This window comes from Danio aesculapii, chromosome 2 (genome assembly GCF_903798145.1).
Source record: "Danio aesculapii chromosome 2, fDanAes4.1, whole genome shotgun sequence".
NCBI classification, from domain to species: Eukaryota; Metazoa; Chordata; class Actinopteri; order Cypriniformes; family Danionidae; genus Danio; species Danio aesculapii.
In genome coordinates this window covers 32,388,529-32,406,176 of record NC_079436.1, presented here as the reverse complement: position 1 = coordinate 32,406,176, position 17,648 = coordinate 32,388,529, and the positions used below count along the sequence as shown (strand labels likewise).

Genomic DNA, 17,648 nt, shown 5'->3' with positions numbered 1-17,648 from the left:
TTTCAGTAGATCAGCAGTTTCTGAAATACTCAGACCAGCCCACATTTATAGTCACTTAAATCACCTTTCTTCTTCATTCTGATGTTCGGTTTGAACTGCAGCAGATCATCTTGACCATGTCTACATGCCTCAATGCATTGAGTTGCTGCTATGTGATTGGCTGATTAGAATATTATTTTAGTTCAATCAGTAGGCTGTTCCAAGTTACTGTTCCAGTTCAACTTGAACTTAAAAATGTAGTTTTCTACAGCTATGGGGTATACGGGTATTACATTACAATACGCCACAGTTTACTGTAGTAAGAAAAATTTTACAGTATTTACAGTATTTAAGTGTAAAGTTTACAGTATTTATTACAGTCCAGTATAGTATACCAATTCCCTATTTATATAATATGTGTGCTGTAGCATTTATTAAAAAAGTGTTGTAAATAAGTGTATACAGTATAATACATTTTACTATGGTTTGTAAACACAAGTATATTTACATGAGGGCCATACCCTAAAGAATCACTTGATGAACAAACTCAACCTGCTTCATTATAGAGAAATGACTCAAGAGCAAATTTCTATATGAATTTCGATCAAAATTTAGAGCAATGTCAAGTGACATTATAAACAGAGCACAAATGTACTTATAAAACAATTTTGAATCTTGTATTAGACCATTGCTTGAGTGCTGTTACTAGTAACAATGAAATAGTTAAACGAGTGAAAGAGTCACTTGAACATAATAGTAATAAGTACTATCTAGGCCTAATTATAAGCAGACTCTATGAGTATTTAGTGAATACCCACTATCTAATTAGTACTAATCTAATGAATAAGCACTTGAGTCTGTTTAATTGGTACTAATTTTCTAATTAAGGAGTTCTGATATCTAATAAATAACAGGAACTAGTATGTTATTGATAAGTGCTATTACTTTTTAATGGCTATAAAACAACTAGTAGTGCTTATTAAACAATATAATAGTAGCTAAAAATGATTTAGTAGCATGAAAATACTAGTATGTTTTATATATTAAAGAGGACCTAGGCCTATTATGCTCCATTTTACAAGATGTTAAATAAGTCTCTGATGTCCCTAAGTGTGTGTATGTATGTCAAGCTTCAGATCAAAATAATTATTTTAGCCTTTGATCCAAATTGTGCTGTTTGGAAGGCTGTCTTTTTAAATTCAAGTGAAATTGTACTTCCAGACTCTTTTCAATAGAGGGTGAAGCTACAAACGCATATCCCTCAACATGGCGGTGGACTAAAACAGTACTTATGTTATCTCTGTGAATGTCAAAAAAGGCCAAATAAGTGACTTAGAACAAGGAGACGATGGTTTTTATCCAGAGATGCGCAAACTTGGGCCCGCTATCCCATCAGAGAATGGTTTAGAGATTGTCATTTGAAATTTGATGTAATCTTTTATTAGCTTGTTTTATTGTTAAGCCACAAAAAAGCTGTCTAAGATTAAATGTTTTAAATGGTGCAAATGATTCAGATTCAGTTTCAAATGTACATACGAGGACAGTGCAGAGCCAAAAGCAAACGCAGATTCTGCTTGACTAGCGTATTCAGCGCTGTCCTCCAATGTGTTAGTGATTTGATTGTTTATGTTTTTATTGCAATACGGTACAATTAAAAAAGTTCTACTGCATTAGTTAAGACTATTTAAAGCAATGTTTTCTATTTATTTTTTAATATTATGAGAGGAATTAGGAAATTACCCATGGCAACTTGACTGTAAAATGGTTTAGTATATTTATCTTCGGCCCATGGCTATCAATGATAGCCTATTTGGTGTGTGAAAACGTTTGGGCACCCCTGGTGTTTATTTGTGCATCCTAAAAACTCGACATTTACAGTTAAATTCAGAATTATTAGCCCCCCTGATTTATTTTTTCCCCCAATTTCTGTTTAACGGAGAGAAGATTTTTTTTTCAACACATTTCTAAACATAATAGTTTTAATAACTCATTTTTAATAACTGATTTATTTTATCTTTGCCATGATGACAATAAATAATATTTGACTAGATATTTTTCAGGACACTTCTATACAGCTTAAAGTGACATTTAAAGGCTTAACTAGGTTAATTAGGTTAACTAGGCAACTTAGAGTAAATAGGCAAGTTATTGTATAATGATGGTTTGTTCTATAGACTATCAAAAAATCAATCCAATATAGTTTAAAGGGGCTAATAATTTTGACCTTAAAAGGGTTTTAAAAAAATTAAAAACTGCTTTTATTCGAGCCGAAATAAAACAAATAAGACTTTCTCCTGAAGAAAAAATATTATCAGACATACTGTGAACATTTCCTTGCTCTGTTAAAACATACTTTGGGAAATATTTTAAAAAGAAAAAAAAAATTCAAAGGGGGGCTAATAATTCTGACTTCAACTGTATAATACCTCTTAGACACCGACATAATCTTTAGCAGGTAGGAACTGATAGGTATGGCAGGACTTCCCCCTCCGATGAAATGTACACAGGGAGAATGTAAATCAGTGTTTCTGCAGACTGTTTTTATGAAGTGTGAATATTTTAAAAAATTGAATTAATTACTTTTTACCATTTGAGGTTGGTTATATGCACACAATGTTGTTAAAAAGTGTTTGTATAATAGGTCCCTATCAAATTTTATACTGGCTTGTCAATCATTGACTACGTTTACATGGACATTAGAAATGGAATTATTTGCCTTAATCTGATTAAGACAATAATATAATTAAGGTGTTTACATGAGTTGCTTTTTGAATGTTCCTTTCATGATCCCGTTTTACATGTTATAGCACAGAATTCGATTAGCGTCGTTGAGTCGCCACGCTATCCACATTTCCTCCAGAGTTTCATGTAATTTCAGGGGTTTCATTTTTATTTTGTCGACTTTAACTGCAGGTTGGTACTTTCACTTTCATTCGGGAACATTTCATGCACGCCCCAGTGACAAACGAAATATTGGACTGCTGGAGGAGTGTAGTTTTAATGAAATTTTATACCGCACGCCATATGGGTAAAAAACCTCCGCATTTCACAATGCAGGTGACTGGTCTTTCACTGACTCTGTAGGTGCAGAGAATAGTGTCAAATAACCGTGTGTGTATAGACTATTCTGTTGCAAAACTCCTACACGACGGTCATAGTTTGATGACGGTGTTTACATGTCTGTACTGCACTTCAATAATGCAACTAAAACCAGCATACTCCACATGTCTTAATTCCATTTCTGTTTAGTTTGATTATGACGTTAATCGGATTAATCAAAAATTGCTATTCACATGGTTCTTATATAGTCTTATTCTTATTAAAATCTGATTATTGGTGTGCATGTAAACGTACTCACTGTTGACCAAAGAAAGACAGAAGCCTGGAATATTTGTAGAAAGAAGCGGAGATATGCTATACATCTTTAGACAATCTATGGTTATGACCAGTTTTATAAGCTAGCCTAAGCCGCTTATGCAGCCGGTCACAGCTTTTCCGAGTAAACCGTGCAGCTCACCTTCAACACTGACTTCCCTTTGGAAAAGTTGACTTTGATCCAGTTTAGTTAACAGAAGCTTTTATTCAAGGAAGGCACATCAGTCAAATATATTAATTTATTCATTCACAATGTCTAAACACCAAAAATTGACTCGTTCACAATATCTAAAAATCTCAATGTTACAAATCAACAACTCCCTAATTTACAAATCAATTCACAGCATAAGACAAAAATACTTCGGAGATTAGTTGTTGTAGACCCCTGTTAAAAACCTCACGTACAACTTCAGATTAGTTGATTATATTAAACAGCAGTGCTTTAATTTCACAAATATGGTAGTTTGTACACAATTAAAAAAGTGTACAGCGAGTATGTTAATGAGCCGGTCATGAACTGCATAATTAGTGATGCTTTTTCGCCAAGGTCTCCTCTGAAGTAGTCATGCAGCGGCTCAGAAACGTCCTGCATCTATTAGAATAGTCCTCGGGGCAGTCTCTGAACAGGCTTACGTGAGCAGGGGTGATGAAATCAAAACTTTCAACACTCAGCCCTTTCTCCTGCAACCCTTTCACCATCTTCTCCACGTCCCTGTAGCGGATCACCCGGTCTGCTCTGGAATAGAGGTACATCTGAGGCCACGGCGCCGGGTGCTCCATCATAGCATCATAGTGGTTCCTGTGAAAATACTTGGTCACGGGATACAAAACAATCCTGAGGAGGAAAACCGCAACAGCAAACAGTGCCAGGAGGAAGTACTGCAGTAGCACGTTGACTTTGGGCCCTAAGGTGGTTTTGAGTGCTCTGAGGGCCCCTATGACGTTTTGGCTGCCCGGAGCACTGTCCACAACTGTGCCCACCACACACAGAGTGCTGAACTGCTTGTGACTGTGCAGTAACTCAACCATGTAGCGGTAAAGCATGAAGCCCCCGTTGCTGAACACATGAAAGAAAATGGGGTTGTTTTCCACCTCGTAGTCATAGAGAAGTTCGAGTAGTTTGTGTGCAGTGCTTCTTAGCTCCTTGTAGCCCAATGATTCTGAAATAAAAACCGTCTTTAAAGGAGCCGTGTAGCGTAGAGTCGTACAACCCTGTGGAGAAATGAAAATCTGTCATTCATTCATTTTCTTTTCGGCTTAGTCCCTTTATTATTCAGGGGTCGCCACAGTGGAATGAACCGCCAACTTATCCAGCATATGTTTTACTCAGCAGATATCCTTCCAGCTGCAACCCATCACTGGGAAACATCCATACACACTACGGACAATTTAGCCTACACAATTCACTTGTATCACATGTTTTTGGTCAACATGAGAGAGAACTTGCAAACTCCACACAGAAATGCCAACTGACCCAGCCGGGGCTCAAACCAGTGACCTTCGAAAAGATGTTATAACAGGTGTAATATAAACTTTTACCATGCAGGGAATGACTTTTTAAAACAGATAGGGTATATGCATAACTAGTGTTTCTTCCCCTACCAATAAATTTCCTGTGAGCGGTTAATGTGACTCTTTTCAATTGTATACGGTTCCTTTTACAGCATCAACATTGTAATTTACGTGAAGTTTATTTATAAACTAATTTCGAGAGGATCACGTGCTTATGATTGACCACGGCTGGTCTTGCATCAGTTAACACACGTGCACCAATCAGATGAATCTTAACTCACTATAAGTAACCTCTCACCTCAGTTATCTTCATATTGAAGAATCTTACCTTCCACCCCTACTCCTCCCTTTTCCTAGACAGGGTGGCCCGGTGGCCCAATGGTTAGCACTGTTGCCTCACAGCAAGAATGTCACTAGTTCAAGTTCTTACCAGGCCATTCGACGTTTCTGTGCAGAGTTTACACGTTCTCCCCATGCTCACGTTGGTTTCCCCCGGGTTCCCCGGTTTCCTCCCACCGTCCAAAGATATTCCACATAAGTAAATTGACTAATCCAAAGTGGCACCAAAGATGAACTCTTAAAGTCAGCCATATATCTCTCTAAGAAATTCCTGACTAGCCATTTGCCACAACAAGCCGGGGAGTTCTCAAGCTCAAACTCCCCTCTCGCCTTTCAAACAAGAGGGAGTCCCGGGCTCGAGGATCTTCTGAGCTCAGGGCTCTCTCTCCCGGGACAGCATGCCAAACATGCTTTATTATCAATCATCAGCTTAGTGTGAACTCTTAAATTAAAATATAATCAGTTAAACAGACTCAAACATTTATTTAATTGTTCAAGTGTTAAACAAGATGAAAAGCCATTTACACGCATGCGCCGTTAGGATCAGCAGGCTAGCGCAGAAGCTCCATTGTAAATCCTGGAGTAAAATAAATTTTCATACAGTGCCCAGCATATACAAGTTCACCCCTCACAAATCTCTCTTTTAAATTCATATTTTTAAATAGGAAGCTCTACAACATTATATTTGTATTATATACATTAGTTTAGTCAGTACTGAAGCCAAATCTGAAGCTTATCTAACAAAATAACTTACGATAACGGTCCAAAAACTAGTACACCCAAATTTATATGTTATAGAAAAATATTAAATACTATATTTAAAATATTAAAATAAAAAGTAGGAAAAATCAAGAATAAAAAAAATGTAACATTTTTGTTCAAATGTTTTAGGTTGCATTTATTTTTTCGATATTTTGCTTGAATTTAATTCTATTATCTTTCCATTTCTAAATATGTTTGGTGACTAAAATATTACTTTAATAAATATATCTGTTTAATAAATTGGTTTTGTTTAAATGCACTAAAATACATTGCATATATTCACTGAAAAATGGATAAAAATATTCATTTTCAAAATGGGGTGTACTCAATTATGCTGAGCACTGTATATTATTATTATGTATATTATAGACCCATTTTCTATAGTATATCAATCAGCTAGTGAAAATCATTGGTTTTCAAAGAAAACAGACCTTAAACGTGGCAATTTTGTAACGGCATAGAGTTCACCGGAAGTGATTTAACTGGGTTACTGAAAATGATAAATATGTAATAATTATCTTTGGATAAAACAATATATTATTAAACAGCAGAAATCAGTCCAAGGCACTCAATAAATTTGGAAAATATATAAAAGCCTTAATTTACATGGTTATTCATTAAAACAGCTTTTTAATATTTTTTTCCACATTTTTCAAGTGCCTTGGACTGACTTTTGATGTTTATTCTGATGAATCCCTTACCCAAAGAGCACCAACACATTATTTAAGATACCCATGAGCACTTATTGACATCACAGTTCTAATAAAGCTTTCTCAAAAGTATAGTTATAATTGAGAACTTTACAAAGTTATAAAACATTAGACACATAAAACGTGCTTAAAAATAAAAGCAAATCAAAAAAAAAAAAAATTTCCCAGCAATTTCACCTTTTAGCAGAAGTGAGGTAAAGTTGGTTTTATATTCCCAAATTCATTCATTTAACGGATTCCCTATATTGTTTACCATGCTAATTTTAATATTGGGTCTGAAATTGCATGCAAGTATGACTTCAAAACAACATTAGCACTATTTAATTGTCTGTGAACAATGTTGTACTGTCATGGTCACTGGCTGATAATATGATTTCCTTATTTAGAATTTGCAAATAATACTTTTCTGAAATGGTATTATTAAGGAGAAATTCCGAAAATAATTGTGCAAATATAAAAGCACATTACCTCAATATTTTTGGACTGAAGAACATTTCCTTAATCTAAAGAACCTTTACATTTTGTAGAATGGAAATTTTCTTCATAGAACTATTCATGCCAATAACGATAGAACGATAGATAGATAGAACGATAGATAGAACGATAGAACGATAGAACGATAGATCGATAGATAGATAGATAGATAGATAGATAGATAGATAGATAGATAGATAGATAGATAGATAGATAGATAGACAGATAGATACTATTGAAAACGTGCCAGATGCTTTCAAGAGAGTCAGTCTACTTTCTCTACTTTCAAGGGTTACAGGTTCAAACTTACAGATAACTGAAAAGGAAAAACACCAACATATTTATATTTTGAAGAATTTTAATAAAATATTTCACCTGTTCGTTGTAAATAGAGCTGTATTTGGCGAGGTGTTTGTCTCTGCTGCCCGCCCAGCCCAGTAGAATAACGACTGGCTCCTTCGATCCGCGCCAGTGTTTCTCTGTCAAGACATGAATGTGTCCACACAACATCAATCTACTGATAATCCCACCAAAAGTAATGTTACAGCTCTTCAATATAGCGATTTCAGTTTTACCAAAGTTATAATCACAGATTGCAGGCTTCCATGCATTTACTGTCAAACAAGGTAAACCAGTGCTGCTGTCATTCTCACCTGAGATCAGTGCCTCTGAAAATACTATGTTGTAGTCTAAGCCATCATCCCCCATATTGGCAATTATTTCCACAATCGTCTGTCTGCCATTAATAATTGACTTCAAATGAGTGTCGTGTTTCACTGAGCGGACAGTCACACACAGCACACACGATAATACTCCTGCACGAATGAACAAGACAACATCAGTGTCTCATTGTTTCATACAACATCCGGGTCACGATTCACAAGTGACAGACGAATTCAAAATAAAAGTCATTCAAAGGCACCTTCAACAATATAAATTTACTAAAAGTTCATAGTGCAAGAAAACATTTCTGTGACAATATCAATTATGTGTTATTTTTTCTAATGCAATGAATCTCATACATTTTAAATGTGCTTTTGTCAGCATAGAAATATATGCAAAGAACGACAGTAAGAAATTAAACAATTAATGTGAAAACAGAACATTAGTGATAAACATCAGAAATGAAGCAAAGTTACTCCTGATATATTTGTGTGCTGTTTTATTTAAATAAATATTATGCCAAACATTTACATACATTATACAAACTATTGAAATACACACCAGAGCATTTTAATATTTGAAATACATCTAGATCATTCAGATTTTATTGCATAGAAACAAATTAACGAATTTATACATTTGATGAAGGAAAAATTCAAAACAATAAATTCCTACACTAATTAAAAAAAACAGTTTTCAAAACTACCAAGACATGGGTTAAGCCCCAGTCAGATCACACGATTGTTAGACTACACGCTTCTTCACAATCAGTCATCTCAAGATGTCTACGACGAGTGTTATTTCCCAAAGCAGTCACAAGTGTTGCTATAACAATATTTCTTATCTCAATTTCAATCTCAATAGACACTGATGCTTGCTAAAAACTAATAACTACATTATTTAAGGGCATTCATTATGACATGGATAGGATCAAACTTATGATTCCTTTTTAATAATAAGATATTTTCTTTGAAATCTAAATGTATATTTTCCTGCCATGGGTTTCCTATAAAACACCCCCTCGCCTGAACTTGCAGCGAGTGAGATGGAGAAAATAAAAGCACATCAGCACCAAGGAAAATCAGATGCTAATGACAGACTTTAAAATAATGACATTTTAAAAAGAATGAACCGCCAACTTATTCAGCATATGTTTTACGCAGAGAATGCCCTTGCAGCTTCAACCCATCACTGGGAAACACCCATACACTCTCATTCACACTCATACACAACGGACAATTTAGCCTACTTAATTCACCTATACCGCATGTCTTTGGACTTGTGGGGAAAACCGAAGCACCTGGAGGAAACCCACGCGAACACGGGGAGAACATGCAAACTCCACACAGAAATGCCAACTGACCCAGCCGAGGCTCGAACCAGCAACCTTCTTGCTGTGATGCGATTGTGTGACCCACTGCGCCATCGTGACATCCCATTAGTAAATATATAACTTTGTGATACAATCACAGTGACACATTCATTAAATCCTTATTTTCCTCAGAGCGAAACAAATCATCCACCCGTATAAGTGAGTAGTGGACGGGCTCAAACAAAAATATGATTTGTATATTTTTCTTGGAAAAAATATCTTTTTGAAACGAATTTCATTTGCTATAATTTTAATCTGAATTTTAAAGTATCTTTTGTTGGTCAGTTATCTATAAACAAGAAAAACAAATAACATTTGAGGTGAAGTGCTTCAAAACAAGTCCACTATATGCGCCAAAACATGAATTGCTGTGAGATTGTGTTGGTTTGTTAAATAAAATAATAATCTAGCCTTAATAAAATTAAAGTGAAATATTCACAGTTTCAGAGAAGCCTATATTAAACTGTTTTCACTGCTTACCACAAATTTAAATAAGCAGGAAATGATTTTACAATGTATTCGCAGCACTGAACATGTTCCCAGATTACCTTGGAAGAACAAACTCTGTTGGAAGGAGGAACTCAGAAACTCGTTGTGAGAATGAAGCTGTCTGCAGATAAAATTGCTTAAAACGCTTTAATATTTTAGAAAAGGTAGTTAAAGTTTGCATAACCAATGATTGATCTTATCCACCCATGACCCACCCATAAGTAAATATGCAGCCTATTAACGGCAGCACCCACTGATATAAACAAGAAATTATGTGCTCCTATTGCAGTGTCAACCACGAGACAGAACTCGTCATAAAGAATGAGAAAAAAATTAAACATACTAGACTTTCTGCGATGTTGTATCGGTTGTTGTGAACTATGCCACATTACACAAGAAGAAATGGTTGAATCTTGTACCACGACGCCTATTTGTTGTTTACGAATCCCCACGAGACCCTACGTCAAGGAAATCGTGATAAATTCGTGTGATCTGACCGGGGCTTTACTTACAACATGTGTAGAGTGAAGAAAAATAAAAGATTATATATTCATAACCAAAAATAATAGTACTACTAATAATAGTACTACTGTTTCTACTACTTAGGAAATTAGAATCAAACGAAGTGCAGTATCATTCCTTTAGTTCCCTCCAAGCAAAGCCTTCCCATCAGACAGAGATTCCCCGTCTGCTGCATCTGTTTCGAAAGTAATAGACGGGACTGGTACACTAACAACTTTGTGTGCTCTCTCAGATTTCTGCCCACTAGCATTGCTAACACTTGATCCAGGTGAAAGAATGACAGTATCTGTAGAGATTTCTGTGGAAACACGACGACCGAAGGTCAGGGAACTGACACTGGAACCATCGGCCTCACTCTCAGTCCAGCAAGAATCACTGTCAGAGGCAGAAGACAAGCGTGTCTTCCCCCAGCGGCCATTAGCTCGTGCAGCATTGCCCATGCTAACCCCCAAAGAGCACTGACTGGTGAGGGTTGGACGACGGGAACTAACACTTCCAGAGCTAAAAGAGGAACGAAGGTCCTTCTCTTTCACACGCAAGATGGAACGAAGTACTGGAATGTAACGTGCGATAGCCACCCGATACTTTGGATGTGTAATGGCGTAGATGATTGGATTATGGATGGCTGAGGCCTTGGCAATCACAGCAGGTACTGAATTCATATAGGGGGTCAGGAAATGGGAATAACCAGCCGTAGCGGTGAGAGCCACCACAGAATAGGGTGACCAGGATATAATAAAAAGCAAAATGACAACAAGAGCAACTTTCGCCATCTTCCACTCATTCTGCATGCGTTCATACACCTTGTGCGTTTCCCCGCTATCCAGCTCTCGAATTTCCTTGCCCGCTGCTCGAATTGCTTGGAAAATTGCGAAGTAGCAGCTGCCAATAATGCCAAGTGGGATGAAGAACACAAAAACAAAGAGGAGGATGGTGTACGCACGCACCGATGGGGTGAAAGTCATATAATCCCAAGAACAAGACGTCTGAAGCCCCTCAGGGACATAAGCACTCCAGCCAAAAAAAGGTGGAAGGCTCCAACCAAGGGAGTAGAGCCACACAACCGCCAGCACAGCTCCAGCTTTGCGTCTGCTAACTCTGCTTACTAGGGCGAGAGGCTGAGTTATGGCGAGGCAACGATCAGCAGCGATGGCGGTCAAAGTCATCATGGAGCAGATTCCAAAGAGGGCACCGCAGAAAGCGTAGAGCTCGCAAGAACGCTCGCCAAACACCCAGCGCCTGTGTAAACTGGCTGCGAAGAACACAGGAGACTGGGTGATGGACATTAAGAAATCAGCCACAGCCAGGTTTACTATGAACATGTTTCCAGCGGTGCGAAGAGTACGGCTCCGGCAGAAAACATAGACTACCAGTGCATTTCCAATCACTCCGGTGATGCCGACTATTAGGATGACAGAGCCGATGATGTAGTGGGCATGATCTGGAACATCCACGGTGGGGAATGGGTGTGGAGGATCATGGTGGTGGCTGTGGGTCGGCCCATGGACAGGCACATGGAGCAACTTGTAGTTTCTGCTTCCCAAAGATTCCTTAAAGCCTGCGGTGCAGTTGATGTCTCCAGGGGCACAGTGATGCCCTCTCCATGAAGAGTGATGGCTCATGCTGAGCGGGATGATGTTTTCGTGTTGTTTATCTGTTGTGTACAAAAAGTGAAGGTAATTCTGTTAACAGAAGTGGAAAAGGGATTAAATAATAAACAGTGCTGTTCTGCTCTCTGTGTCAGTCTGTGAATGTCAGCTCCCTGCATTAGCTTTTTATATACTAATCAATGCACCACCAAGTTATTATTGATCAGTAAGTACTTTAAAGCTTGGCCTGTTGTAGAGATCAAAATTTGTCACTTGGCCTATGATAATAATAAAAAAATGCTCAAATAAATTAAAATTAAAATGCTTGAATTAAAAATGCTCAAAATTTTGATCTTGTTGAAATCATTTGGATATTTTTGCTAACTCTTTTACATTAACATTTAATCATCTGGCAGAAACTTTCATCTAAAGTGACTTACAAATGAGGGCAATGGAGGTCAACAAAAAAAAAATAGCTAGTTCTTCTAAAAAATCTGTTTTAGTTAATTGTATATGTTTTGTTTTACTAGGACTATTCTGCTTTATTATAAAATTGACCAGTTGCATGCTAATATTGCCCTGTACTACTAGGCATATCTGATATTCATTCATTAATTTTCCTTCGGCTTAGGCCCTTATTTATTCCACAGTGGAATGAACCACCAACTATTCCAGCATATGTTTTACGCAGCGGATGCCCTTTCAGCCACAACCCAGTACTGGGAAACACCCATACACTCTTGCATTCACACACTATGGCCAATTTCATCCATTCATTTATTTTGCTTCAGCTTAGTCCCTTTATTCATCAGGGGTTGCCACAGCGGAATGAACTGCCAACTTATCCAGCATATGTTTTATACAGCGGATGCCCTTCCAGGTGCATTTCAGTACTGGGAAACATCCATACACACTCATTCACACACATACACTACGGCCAATTTAGTTCATCCAATTCACCTACAGCGCATGTTTTTAGACTGTGGGAGAAACCGGATCATTCAAAGGAAACCATAAGTAAATGGGGAGAACACGCAAACTTCACACAGAATTGCCAACTGTCCCAGCCGGGGATGGAACTAGTGACCTTGTTGCTGTGAGGCTACAGTGCTAACCACTGAGCCACCGTGCTGCCCCATATCTGATATGACAGAGAAAAAAAAATCAAATAAGTTTTTATGATTGTTTCTGAATTATATTTAAATATCAATAAAATCTATTTTATATGTATAGCACTTTTTATTCCAAAACTAAAGTGCAAAGTGCTGTACAATAAAATACATCACCAAAACATATAAAATACTTTAATAATGTATCATAATATTGAAGACACACTTTTCAATACACAACTAATATGCATTGAATGTATAACAAATTATAAAAGTTAAACCTAAGTAATAGGATTACTATAACATAACAAAAAATCTAAAAGTTTAATAAGAAATATTTATAAAATATTCCAGATATGAAAAACTAAGGATTTTCCATGAGCTTTGAGTATTTTATTGTGTCAACAAACATTACCTTGATAATGTGTGCAAAATTATGAATCCTATTAAGAATAAACAGCGCTGATAAAATGAAATATGTCCTCATATGTCAATATAATTGCCCCATATTCATAATTTGAAGTTAGATTGTTTATTTTGAAATGTTAGATAACCCTATGAGAAGTAAAGAGGTCACCAGGAGAAAATGTGGAGCGTGAAAGCTATTTCGATTTTTGGAACTCATTAGCTACAAAAATGCTTCCACTCTGTTGTTTAGAGAAGCAAATTAGGGTATTTGTTGGTGAGGAAAAAAAACTTTTTTGACCAAAAACAAGGGTGTATAGATTGTCTGAGTGGATGCAGTGAGCCAAATCAATTTATGCAATGCAAAAGTGGAGCACACGGACTCTTCCAATAAGGACTGATTAACATCCCTCATCATGGGAACTGCTCACTGACCTGAACGTGGACTGCAATGATTCTCTCTGTTCTAGTTAAATAATGATCAGCCTATAGCTTTCAATGTGTTTCACTACAGGGACTTGACCTACTTAAAATAAAACAGTTGCATTTATCTCTGCAGTCATTATCAAAACTGAATTTAGTTTATCTAATTAAGTTTTACTGAACCTAACTGAGTTTTACTGAACCAATAATGGCAATAAATGGCAAAAAGTATGTGAACATTGTCTCTTCTAATTAATGGGATGTAAATTCCAAGCAGGAAAATTTTAAATACAATGACATTCTTCAAAATAGTGTGCCTCCAAAGGTGACAACAACAATTTAGAGAGGGTTTTTTCACCATACAGCATGATAATGTCCCCATTGTGCATAAATTGAGCTTGACACACCTGTGGGATAAACTAGAACATTCAAGCCAGGCTCCATCATCAAACATCAGTGTTGATTAGAGTATCTGAATGAGAGCATATTTGATTTTTAACACTCACCAAGAATATATATCTTGTGGTGTTCGGATGTAAACATACTATAGCCGTATAGAGTAAAACTTTATTTTTTAATTCATTCACAATAATTATACTGTTCAAGATATCATTCACTAACTAAATTATTTGAGTTATTTGTTAATGCCAGTTGTTGTCAAACAGATTTATGGTAGTTATTGTGTAAATGAATGGGCAAAACATATAAAAAAGTGTTATCTTTTTATGTCGAAATGGTTTTGTGTAAATTTACCCATAGTGTAAAAAAAAATTACTCAGAGTTAATTTTTTTTAACATTGCAGTTGTCATCACTTAAAATATTAACCATGTATATAATATAATATAATATAATATAATATAATATAATATAATATAATATAGGCTGCACGGTGGCACAGTGGGTAGCACGTTCGCCTCACAGCAAGAAGGTCACTGGTTTGAGCCTTGGCTGGGTCAGTTGGCGTTTCTGTGTGGAGTTTGCATGTTCTCCCTGTGTTCGCATGGGTTTCCTCCAGGTGCTCCGGTTTCCCTCACAAGTCCAAAGACATGCGGTATAGGTGAATTGGGTGGGCTAAATTGTCCGTAGTGTATGAGTGTGAATGAAAGTAAATAGATGTTTCCCAGTGATGGGTTGCAGCTGGAATGGCATCCGCTGTGCGAAACATGTGCTGGATAGGTTGGCAGTTCATTCTGCTGTGGCTACTTTATTAATAAAGGGACTAATCCGAAAAGAAAATGAATGAATAATATAATATAATATAATATAATATAATATAATATAATATAATATAATATAATATAATATAATATAATATAATATAATATACCCTTTTCACAAGACTGTTATGATGTGTTAACGGTCATTATAATCTTAAATTCTTTGAAAGTTTTTAATATTTAGATTTTTTTTAAATGTATGAACATTTACATGTATTTATGAATGTATTATATCATCTTAGCATTAAATTTTGAAAAATGAATTACCGCTTATGCAAGGTGTTTCTAATGCAGCATCTATGGGAAGTAAACACCTTTATTTTTGTAGAGTAAATTGGATGCTATGCTCTCCTCTGGTTGCCATCATCACGTCTCACATATTTTTTTTTCCTTTTTCTGAAAGACTTGATAACACTATCGTGGTATTTTTTTTATTATTTCAGATAATAGGATTGTAAAAAAATTATTTGTTGTACTCACTGATTCACCGTGCTCTAAGTTTATCCAACTATGATGCCTTCCGCTACTGAGAAACCCAGAAATGTGAAAAGGATCTATATAATATAATATAATATAATATAATATAATATAATATAATATAATATAATATAATATAATATAATATAATATAATAAATATAATATAATAAATAAAATATGATATAATATAATATAATATAATTTTATATAATATAATATAATATAATATTTAGAAATATATATTTTTTTAATAAAAATATTCAAAAAAATAGACTAAACTTAAAAAACATTTATCATACTTCCATTATTTATTTATATACTAATTCTGTAATGTTTCAAACTAGAAAGCAGTAATTACTTGTGCTTTATGTCATTCCAGGATGTCTGTCTCACAGGCTTGTAGGTGGAGGTAGGTCATGTTGCTGGTAATCTGTGATTTTTTAAGTTGAGAGTCTCTGTCTTTACTTTCAGTGGCACTAGCAGTCCCGAAGCTCTTTCCAGGCTTGTGCACAGTTTCCTTCACATATCTGATCCCATTTTGAATTCTTGTCCCTGTCCATATCTGGGACTCAATCTCAGATCTAGATGTGCTGGAAAAAACACATACATATTACATACAAATACACTTTGATTCATTGCTTCATTTTCTTTTCGGCTTAGTCTCTTTATTAATCAGAAGTCGCCACAGTGGAATGAACCGTCAACTTATCCAGCATATGTTTTACGCAGCAGATGCCCTTCCAGCCACAACCCAACACTGGAAAACACCCATACACTCTCACTCACACACATACACATACTTTTAGCTTATTCAATTCACGTAGAGCGCATGTCTTTGGACTGTGGGGAAAACCAGAACACCCGGAGGAAACACACGCCAACATAGGGAGAACATGCAAACTCCACACAGAAATCAAACCGACCCAGCCGGGGCTCAAATCAGCAACCTTCTTGCTGTGAAGAGATTGTGCTACCCACTGTGCCACCATGGCACCATTTTGATTCATTAAATGTTTATTTCATGTATGGAAAACAACACAACAGAGAACAAAGAATGAGGATGTTCATCTGTGAGATTCTCACCTGTGCTTTGAAGATAATTTTGTTTCTTCTGGTAGTAAGTACGGATCAAAAATAACTGTTTCTGTATTGGCCAAACAAAACCCATTTGCCCTTCTGACGTCTGTAAAAAAGTGAAGCACAATATATATTACATATACAATTCAAGTCAAAAATCTTTTTCAAATATTTCCCAAATGACGTTTAACAGGGAAAGCATTGAATTTTTCACATTATTTCCTTTAATACTTTATTCTTCTGGAGAAAGTCTTATTTGTTTTATTTCAGATAGAATAAAAGCCGTTTTTAATCTTGTTAATTTTTTTTTTTTTAAATCTTCTGTGTGATACGCCCTGTATCAGCCTTTTTAATTTAATAAATTGCCATTTTTGGAGCTTTGGTGTTGCTGCCTTTTTGAATATATATATACAATGCTTTGCCTAATTACCCTGACTTGCCTAATTAACTTACTTAAGACTTTAAATTGCACTTTAAGCTAAATACTAGTACATTGAAAAATATCTTGAAAAGAATTATGTACTGTCATCATGGCACAGATAAAAGAATTCAGTTAATAAAAATGAGTTATTAAAACTATAAAATATATACAAGGGGGGCCAATAACTCAGGATGGCTAATAATTCTGAGCATTCATTAGCCTAAAACTACAGTTTAAGATCAAATATCAGTTTTCTGTTACATCAATAAAAAAATAAGAAAAAAAGACAGACCATTCACAGTGACCGGACTCTGGCGGAGAGGCTGGACTGGTTGATACATAGTTTTTAAAGTGTAGTCAAGAGGAGAAGTCTTGAAAAATGTAACAACTGCCTCAGACTGAGAGAACTGTAAAGTAAAATTATTTTGTTATAATTGTAAATACAACACGGAATCAATACAATTAGCATTGTAGTCTACTCTATATAGAGGTACCTTTTTTGGCATTTTGATTATATTTCTTAATAATTTTTCCACTCCATTTAGTCTGGTTTCAACGTTACTGTTTTCTTCTGCTTCCTTTATCCTCTGTAGAGCTGATGAAACAAACACAGACAATAATAATTAAGTCTCCAATCTGTTGAGTCATTTAAAATGACATACATGTGCATTAATGTCGTACACTCGATCATCAATGATTGAGACAAACGTCCCGTGTCGTCTGGAAATGA

The 17,648-nt window shown here is 35.8% G+C and overlaps 2 protein-coding genes across 2 annotated transcripts; both read right to left on the bottom strand.

The window, feature by feature from the left end:
* Window positions 1-3,539: 3,539 nt before the first annotated feature.
* tmem53 (transmembrane protein 53) lies at window positions 3,540-8,012 on the bottom strand. Its single transcript, XM_056477734.1, has 3 exons — window positions 7,805-8,012; window positions 7,527-7,630; window positions 3,540-4,566 (listed from the first exon to the last, which is right to left on the bottom strand). Exons 1-3 carry the CDS (start codon window positions 7,857-7,859, stop codon window positions 3,880-3,882), a joined length of 846 nt encoding a protein of 281 aa, XP_056333709.1. The 5' UTR covers window positions 7,860-8,012; the 3' UTR covers window positions 3,540-3,879.
* A 1,550-nt stretch (window positions 8,013-9,562) lies between these two features.
* opn4.1 (opsin 4.1) lies at window positions 9,563-15,855 on the bottom strand. Its single transcript, XM_056477724.1, has 2 exons — window positions 15,779-15,855; window positions 9,563-11,851 (listed from the first exon to the last, which is right to left on the bottom strand). Exon 2 carries the CDS (start codon window positions 11,817-11,819, stop codon window positions 10,317-10,319), a length of 1,503 nt encoding a protein of 500 aa, XP_056333699.1. The 5' UTR covers window positions 11,820-11,851; window positions 15,779-15,855; the 3' UTR covers window positions 9,563-10,316.
* Between the last annotated feature and the right edge of the window lie 1,793 nt (window positions 15,856-17,648).

Coding starts and splice junctions, on each gene's coding strand:
- tmem53 (XM_056477734.1), bottom strand. CDS start 7,859: ATGGGGGATGATGGCTTAGACTACAACATAGTATTTTCAGAGGCACTG. Junction 7,631..7,804: donor TTCAGAGGCACTGATCTCAG/GTGAGAATGACA, acceptor ATGTCTTGACAG/AGAAACACTGGCGCGGATCG. Junction 4,567..7,526: donor GCTCTATTTACAACGAACAG/GTGAAATATTTT, acceptor ATTTCTCCACAG/GGTTGTACGACTCTACGCTA.
- opn4.1 (XM_056477724.1), bottom strand. CDS start 11,819: ATGAGCCATCACTCTTCATGGAGAGGGCATCACTGTGCCCCTGGAGAC.